Raw genomic sequence first — 7,592 nt, 5'->3', positions numbered from 1 at the left:
CTTACAGGTTCTCCCACTCGCTGCCAGGAGCGGCGGCGCCGGCGGCGAGGAGGGAAAGAGAGAGCAGAGGTGAGTACGGGGCGCGTGCCCGCGTCCCGCAGCACCGCGCGGCCGTGCCCAGCCGCCCCCACCAGCCCCGCCGCGCGCAGCCCCGCCGCGCTCCCCGCTCTCCCGGCTGCCAGCCCCTGCTCGCGCGCGGACAGAGCCRGGGTCTGCCGCTCCGGGCAGGATGCGGCCGGGCAGGGGGTGGGACGGGCGGCAGCGCRCAGGGCCCTACGGCTTCATGTTGAAGAAGTCCTTGATGCCCTCGGGGCTGACGGGGCTCTTGCTCTTGTTCTTCTCGGCGACCGACTTCTCCTTGGTCCAGGTGAGATGCACCTTCTCCGGGGCTGTCTCCCCCTCGTCGCCGGGGGACTGGGAGCTGCTGGAGAAGGTGGTGGCGTTTTTGTCATGGATGAGCTGGACCTGCGGCAGAGGAGGTGGGCGACAGTGTGCAGGGCTGGGGCCRGCAGACCTGGCCCGGGACCCGCCTCGCGCGCAGCCTTACCTCCTCCTCCGGCTTCTCCTCGCCGTCGCCGACCTGCTCCTCAGGGACGCTCAGGCGCAGGCGCGTGTTGGCCGGGTTCTTGCGCCGGATGGAGCCGCGGGACTCGTCCGTGATGCTCTGGATCTGCACGGGGATGGGGTCAGCGAGGGCAGGGTCAGGGCCGGGCACGACCCCCRCCGCAGGGAGCCCAGCACAGGGGCAGGGTCCCACCGCCTGCCTGCGGCCTTACCTCCCGCTCCCGCTCGTTCTTGGTGAGGTGCATTTGCTTGAGGATCTGGGAGCGCTGCTCCATCACCAGGGTCTTCTCATAGGTGTAGGCAGAGATGTCGCTCTCGTGCTGCAGGACGGGAGACATGAGACACCTCAGGGCCTGGCCGGCAGCTCCCCCTGCTCCCCAGCCTGGCCCAGATGTCCCTGCAACCCTGCATGGCCCCGTGTGTCCCCACAGTGCTGCATGTCCCCCAGCACTGTCCTCATGGTGCTGCATGTCCCCACGGCAGGGCTTGACTGGCTCTCCTGCGTCCCAGAGCACAGCACGCGCCCCCTTGGCCCTCACCATCTCCACCACCTCCACCTCCGCGGTGATGCGCAGGTGGTACAGGAACGTCGTCAGGTCCTTCTTCATCTGGATGCTGTTGTCRTCCATCTGCGCCACCGTGAAGATGCGCATCTTGCACTTGCGCCAGACCTGCGAGGGAGGGAGGTGTGGGCACRGCGCGGTGGGGCACAGCCCGGCCCCACGTCCCCTGGCCCACAGCCCGCGGTGCCAGAGCTACCTTGTGGTGCCGCAGGAGGAAGGGCAGCAGCATGAGCATCCCACCGTCATGGACAATCCACCAGACGTCGATGTGGCCCTCGGAGAAGCGTTCCTGGTTGCCCGGGAACATGGCGACGTTCTTGGCCACCAGCAGGGCCAGGTGCCCGGCCGTGGTCTCTCGCACCAGCTCTGGAAGGGGAAGGGGCCGCRTTGGCTGTGGACGGCCGGGGCCGCCACGTGCTCGCAGCCCCATCCCGGCACAGCTGGGGCGCCGTGGGCGTGGGGCGGTCCGGGGTCCACGCGCCYGCCCAGCTCCGCGCGTCCCTACCGATGAAGTTCCTCCAGGTCTGGTGATCCTCCTTCTGGCGCCAGCTGCGGGGCCAGCCCACGAGCACCGTGTTGTGCTGCAGCCCGCCCAGCCCGCTGGACTGGATGAGGTGAGACATGCCATCGCGCAGGTTGGAGGAGATCACCACCTGGCAAAAGCCCTTCACCTTCTCCGCTTCCATCAGCCGGCGGATGGACTGGCAGTGGGAGAGAGGGGACAGTCAGCAACGGCAGGACACCGGCCGCGGGGATGGGCACCCGCAGGAGATGCAGCGCCGGTCCATGCAGGTGCCCCCTGCCAGGCAGGGTGCGGGGTGCAGGGTGCTGTTTGGGGGTGCAGGGTGCAAGATGTTGGATGTGAGTGCAGTGTGCCAGGTGCTTGCAGGGTGTGGGGGTGTTTGTGGGGCACGGGCTGTAGGATGAGGGGTGCAGCCTGCGGGGTGTTTGTGGGGTGCAAGCTGTGGGGTGCAGGATGTGGGGTGCAGGATGTGGGATGTGGGGTGTTTGTGGGGTGCAGGCTGTGGGATGCAGGATGAGGGGTGCAGGATGTGGGATGTGGGGTGTTTGTGGCGTGCAGGCTGTGGGTTGTAGGACGAGAGGTGCAGGCTGTGGGATGTAGGATGTGGGGTGCAGGCTGTGGGATGTGGGGTGTTTGTGGGGTGCAGGCTGTGGGATGCAGGATGTGGGGTGCAGGCTGTGGGATGCGGCGTGCCGGGCCCCACGGCAGGATGGCAGCTCTGGGCTGGGAGCTGAGCTGGCGCGCGGCTCTGAGCCGTGCGGCGCGGAGGGTGTCCCCGTGCCAGGGCTGTGACGGGCGGCAGGGCAGCAATTAGAATTATTTACTCAGAGAAATTATAACATGTCTGCATGGGAGAGAAAGTGTTTGCTTGCGAGGGCTTAATCTCATTAATGCGCCGCCTGGCTGGTGCGGAGGTGCGGGGGGGCTGCCGCTCCGGCGGGGAGACTCCCGTTTCGCGCTCAGCCGCRGTGGTGGCCCCGACGCCATGGTGGTGGCCACGGGAAAGCCAGGATGCGGTGGCCGCGGGGCTGCCATGGCTGCGGGGGTTGCCGCCGGCTCCGCACCGGTGCGCCATGCCATGCTCTGCAGCGGCTGGCTGGGAGCCAGGATGGGGCCTGGCTTGCACCAGGTGTTTCTGGCATTTCGGGAGATGGGAAGTGCTGCATGGGGCGCAGGGGCCCGGAGGTCCCATCGGCACCTGGAACACCTGTGGAGCAGGGAGCCATGGCCTGCCCCACGCCGCCCCGGCCAGCCCCGGGACACCAGCCTCGCGCCAGGTCAGCACGTGCTGCCGTGGGGAGCGCAGCCAGGGCGCTGGGCTCCCAGCGGCACCGGACTGGGAGCAGCGCTGCCCCGAGCAGCCGTGGAGCAGGGTCCCCATGCCAGGTGCCCGGCCCCGGTGCGCGCCAGCACATCCTCACCTCCTCGGCTCGCTGCGCCTGCGGGTGGTTGTCCAGGAAGGTCCCTTCCAGCACAGAGGCCACAATGGTGAGGCCCTTGCCGGCTTTGAGCTGTGAAGTGAAGGACAGGAGCTGTGGGTGCACCACGTTCTGCTCCTGATCCGCGCGGACCAGAACCAGCAGCTGGGGCCTGGAAGGAAGGTCCTGCAGTCAGAGCCACGTGGCGCCTGGACCGGGCACCCGTGGGGCCCTGCACCCCGGTCCCATGCACCCATGCAGCCCTGGTCCCCGGTACCCTATTCCCCTGCACCCACGCAGCCCTGGTTCCCAGCACCCCATTCCCCTGCACCCACACAACCCTGGTTCCCAGCACCCCRTTCCCCTGTACCCACGCAGTCCTGGTCCCCTGCACCCACGCAGTCCTGGTCCCCTACACCCCGGTCCCTCGCAGCCACACAGCCCCAGCCTGCCCTGCACCCCCAGCCATGCCACTCGCCCGGGCGCCAGCTCCGTCAGGAGCTGTGCCAAGCCCCGGGGTGCCCCATGCGTGTCCCCCTGTCCCGCGGCCTCACCTCCAGTTCTTGGTGTGAGGGGGTCCCTCCTCCAGCCGAAGCAGCGCGTAGCGGGCTGCGCTCAGTGACAACCCCCGGATCCCATCACCCCACTCCTTTTCCGCCCTGCGGGAAAGCAGTGGACGAAGTGTCACCGGAGAGCTGCAGCTCCCGGGGCCGGAGCCGAGCCAAGACCCTGGCCGTGACAAGCAGAGCCGCGTGGCCCTCGGCGCCGCGCCGGGTCCCGAGYGCCCACTGGGACCCCCAAATGCGGCTCCATGTGGCGTCTGTGCTCCCGGCCAGCGYGGCGGCGCGGGGCCGAGGGCCGGTACACAGCACCCTTACCCGCGGTACTCGATGTACTTGTAGATGAGGCCGGCGATGAGCATGGCCACCAGCGCGTAGTACCAGGAGCAGATGAACATCAGCGCCAGGCACAGGCTCATGCCCAGGAAGGAGAGGGTCCTGCGGGAGAGCGCAGCGCCGTCAGCGCCCTGGCCCCATCCCCGGCCCCATYCCCATCCCCATCCCTGGCCCCATCCCCRGCCCCATCCCAGCACGCCAGTGCAGCCCTGCTCACCAGTGGTAGTAGCGGAAGCGGGGCCGCCAGTTGGGCGTCCGCAGCAGGGTCTGCACCGCGCACGCCAGGTTGACGAACATGTAGCACATGAGGAAAAACCTGCAGGGGAGAAAAGGGGGCTGAGCCGGGTGCACCCAGCTGCCAGCAGGACCCAGGGCGGCGGCGGAGCCCCCTGCACGTCCCAGAGCCGGGGGGTGGCCGGAGCCGGACGGACCCTGCTCATGGGCACCGGGGTCCCAGCTTTGCACCGGGTTTTCTCTGGAAACCAGGCCAGAGGGAGAACTGGGGGGCTGGGAGGAATGGGGGTGTGGAGCAGGCTGCCACCAAGGTGTGTCCCGGGGCAGCCCGTGGGCTCGCCTCCTCCAGAGGCTGGGGCTGCGGGAGCCCAGAGCGTGCGAGGACCGTGGGGGCCCCCCCCCCCGCCCCCTCCCGGGAGCAGAGCCTGGCATGCACAGCCCGCCCGGCCGGGGTGCGAGGGGCCGTGGGCCCCACCGCCGCTCGCTGGAGGTGCACGCAGCCCGAGCATGCTGCCTACATGGACAGGATAGGAGCCACCTCGTCCAGGGACGCGATCAGGATCCCGATCTCACAGATGCAGGCAGTGAGCAGCAGAGCCCACGTGGGCTCCCCGTTGGCTTTGCCGTGGCCAAAGACCTGGGAGSGAGGCAGGAGAGGAATGCGTTAGGAGGGCTGCTGCGGTCGGCACTGCACAGCCCGAGGACCAGAGCCTGGGTGGTGGGGCCAAAGGGAAGGGATGGTCCGGTGCCCCCCAGGAGCCGGGGGTGCGTGTCTGGATGCGTGTCCAGATGTGTTGGATGGGCAGGCTGCGTTCCTCGAGTGAACGCGCAGAACATGGACAAGGGAGTGAGGTTAAAAYTAGCCCTCTCTTCCCTGGGGGGGAGCTGTCGGTTTGGATTTGGAGAGACGAGGCCGCGAAAAAYGCGTCTTCAGATAGTGGATAAAATATTAAGTGGCACAGAGGCAGCAGGGGGGAGGGGGATCCCGACCTTTCCCAGCACCCTCCTCCCCATGACGTGCCACGTCCGAACCCATCAGCGCCACTTGCAGCAGGACRAGGGCATGCCACAGCAGGGAGAGCATGGGCACCCGCGGAGTCCACGCCGTCCCCCGCTGGCCACGGCGGTGCTGGTGTCTGGCCAGGCGCCGCCGGAGCTCAGGAGCACGGTGGGGGTGGTGCAGGATGCCTACCCGGAGGAAGGGCACGATGCCGTCCCTGGAGATGGCCTGCAGCAGGCGGGGGGCTCCGGTGAGGCTCTGCAGCCCGGCCCCGCACGTGGAGAAGAAGGAGCCGATGACGATGACCCACGGGGACGGCCACGCCAGCGTGCCCACCACCAGGTTCCCGTTGACGGCTTCGCCAAACCTGCAGGGTACCGGCATCACCCACGGCCCTGGCGGTGGCCGAGCCCCAGCCCCGACGGGACGGCTGCGGCAGGGCGAGAGCGGGGGTTGCTCTGCCCTGGCTGCTTCCAGCCCCCGGCCCCTCGCCAGCGCCGTGGGGGCGAGGGGTCTCTAGGGCCATCCCAGCCGGCTCCCATGGGCCGGGGCAAGTGGGGGCCCGGGGGTCCCTATTGCCTGTGCCAAGAAGGGGCCAATTAAGGCTGCGTGCGACTTGGATCCAGCCTGTGTTGGTGCTGGCGACCCAGAAGTGTCAGCGCGGCACGTGGCCAGCGGGTGCCCTACATAGGCGCCGCACCGTGCCAGCAGCCTGACCTGCCGACAAGGTGCCGCAAAACCTGCACCTGGGGGCACGGGGAGGCACACGAGCCCCCCAAATCAGCCGGAGACCCCCCAGAGCCTGTTCCCATCCTGCTGCGGCAGTCCCAGTGCCATCCCATCCCATCCTATCCCATTGCATCCCATCCCATCCCATCCCTCCAACGCCRCCACCAGCCCGGTTGCTCCCAGTTGCAGCTCGCTCTGCCCAGCCTGGCCCCGCCGTAGGGTCACCTCCCCGGGGCTCCCTGTGCCCCCGCTGCCCTCGGGGCTGGCCTCCACGAAGGCACTCACTTGTCTCGCAGGACAACCCCCTCAATGCACGCCCCGAAGAGGACGACGGAGCTGATGTCTGCCACGCGGTCAAGGAGAGCCTGGACGATGCAAAGCCCCCGCGCCCAGTCCTGCCCCGGCCRGACTCCGGCCCTGGTGCTGTGCAGCCCCCGGACGGGCAGCAGAGCCCCTCTCCCAAACCCGGCTCCCCGACGGCCCTCGCTGCCCTCTGGAGCCTTGCTCTGCCCTGCAGCCCCGGCCATCCTCCGCACCCGCACCCGCCTTAGCCAAGCGCCACAAGGATACAGACAGCTGAGGTGGTGGCGATGGCCAGGATGGTGCCTGTGGGGATGGACTTCTGTGCGTCGCGCAGGTCTCCCGAGCGGTTGGAGCCAGCCATGATCCCTGAGGAGAGAGGGCAGGTGCCAGGGGGGCCATGGCATGGGCCACTGACAGCTCCCGGCTGGCAGAGATGAGCCGGAGCCTCGGCACTGCGGGTGCCCAGGGACGGCCGGGCAGCCCAGGGCCGTGTCCGAGTGCCCGGCGGTGCAGGGGTGCAGGTGCTGCCGGGCTCCGGTCCCTCCCAGCCCACTCCCTGCATCCCGCCAGCACTTTCTCACTTGACCCGGAATCTGAGGCTGCTCAAGGATTAGTCTCAAAACTCACTTATGCGACTTGTCTCATTAGCCCTTAATTAGCTCAAGCAGGGATAGTAATTGCAGCAGTCACAGGAAAGAGCCGGGTCTCGGCCGCGCTCTGGGAAGGGGGATGCCGGGCTGGGACAGCAGGGCTGGCGCCGGCAGCCGTCACGAGGGACGGGCCCCACGGGATTGCCCACGCTCCGCAGCAGCAGAGACTGATGCGGGCACCTGCCGAGCCCAGCTGCCGGAGCGAGGGCAAAGCAGGATCCTGCAGCGGGAACCGGCTACCCGTAGCTCAGCCTGCATGATTCATGCGACACAAATCCCTGTAAAATCATGACCTGCTGGCAGGAGAGCGCTGGGCGGGAACGCGCCGGGCAGGATGCGCCGGGGGCTGCGCTCGGAGCGGTTCCGCTGCCGCCGCACCCTCCCCGCGCGCCCCGTCCCAGCGCAAGCCCGGCACTGGCGAGCGGCTCCCGCCGGGGACGGCGGCGGCGTCGCGCCGAGCCCGGGGCGCCGGAAGCCTTCCCGCGGGGCGGCGGGGCGGAGGGGGGCTCTGCTCCCACGGGGGGAGGCTATAAATAAGGGAGCCGCTGGCGACGTCAGCGCGGAGGTGGGCTGCGCTGTCAGCTCGGGAGGCTGCGCGGGAGGAACAGGCTGTGATCCGCCCCCGCTGCCGGCGCCGGCACCCGGCAAGGAGGGCGGCGGGCGCAGCGGAGGGTGGCGGCAGCACGTGGGCCCGGCGGGGCGGCCGTGCGCC

At 69.2% G+C, this 7,592-nt stretch overlaps 1 protein-coding gene across 1 annotated transcript in view; it reads right to left on the bottom strand.

The window, feature by feature from the left end:
• The window catches only part of SLC12A5 (solute carrier family 12 member 5), a 23,179-nt gene that overhangs the window by 942 nt on the left and 14,645 nt on the right, over positions 1–7,592 (bottom strand). The window contains exons 10-24 of the mRNA XM_026057084.1: positions 6,498–6,596; positions 6,213–6,270; positions 5,391–5,565; positions 4,717–4,835; positions 4,182–4,280; positions 3,947–4,066; positions 3,623–3,727; positions 3,072–3,240; positions 1,633–1,828; positions 1,324–1,493; positions 1,104–1,235; positions 777–884; positions 548–670; positions 278–465; positions 6–20 (exon numbers count right to left, since the gene is read on the bottom strand). Of these exons, the coding sequence (XP_025912869.1) occupies positions 6–20; positions 278–465; positions 548–670; positions 777–884; positions 1,104–1,235; positions 1,324–1,493; positions 1,633–1,828; positions 3,072–3,240; positions 3,623–3,727; positions 3,947–4,066; positions 4,182–4,280; positions 4,717–4,835; positions 5,391–5,565; positions 6,213–6,270; positions 6,498–6,596 (1,876 nt within the window). The remainder of the gene's footprint in view (positions 1–5; positions 21–277; positions 466–547; positions 671–776; positions 885–1,103; positions 1,236–1,323; positions 1,494–1,632; positions 1,829–3,071; positions 3,241–3,622; positions 3,728–3,946; positions 4,067–4,181; positions 4,281–4,716; positions 4,836–5,390; positions 5,566–6,212; positions 6,271–6,497; positions 6,597–7,592) is intronic.

Source organism: Apteryx rowi, unplaced genomic scaffold, assembly GCF_003343035.1.
Source record: "Apteryx rowi isolate R43461 unplaced genomic scaffold, aptRow1 scaffold_0, whole genome shotgun sequence".
Classification (NCBI taxonomy): domain Eukaryota; kingdom Metazoa; phylum Chordata; class Aves; order Apterygiformes; family Apterygidae; genus Apteryx; species Apteryx rowi.
Note: the sequence above shows the minus strand (reverse complement) of the source record. Positions and strands in the feature narration are given on the sequence as shown.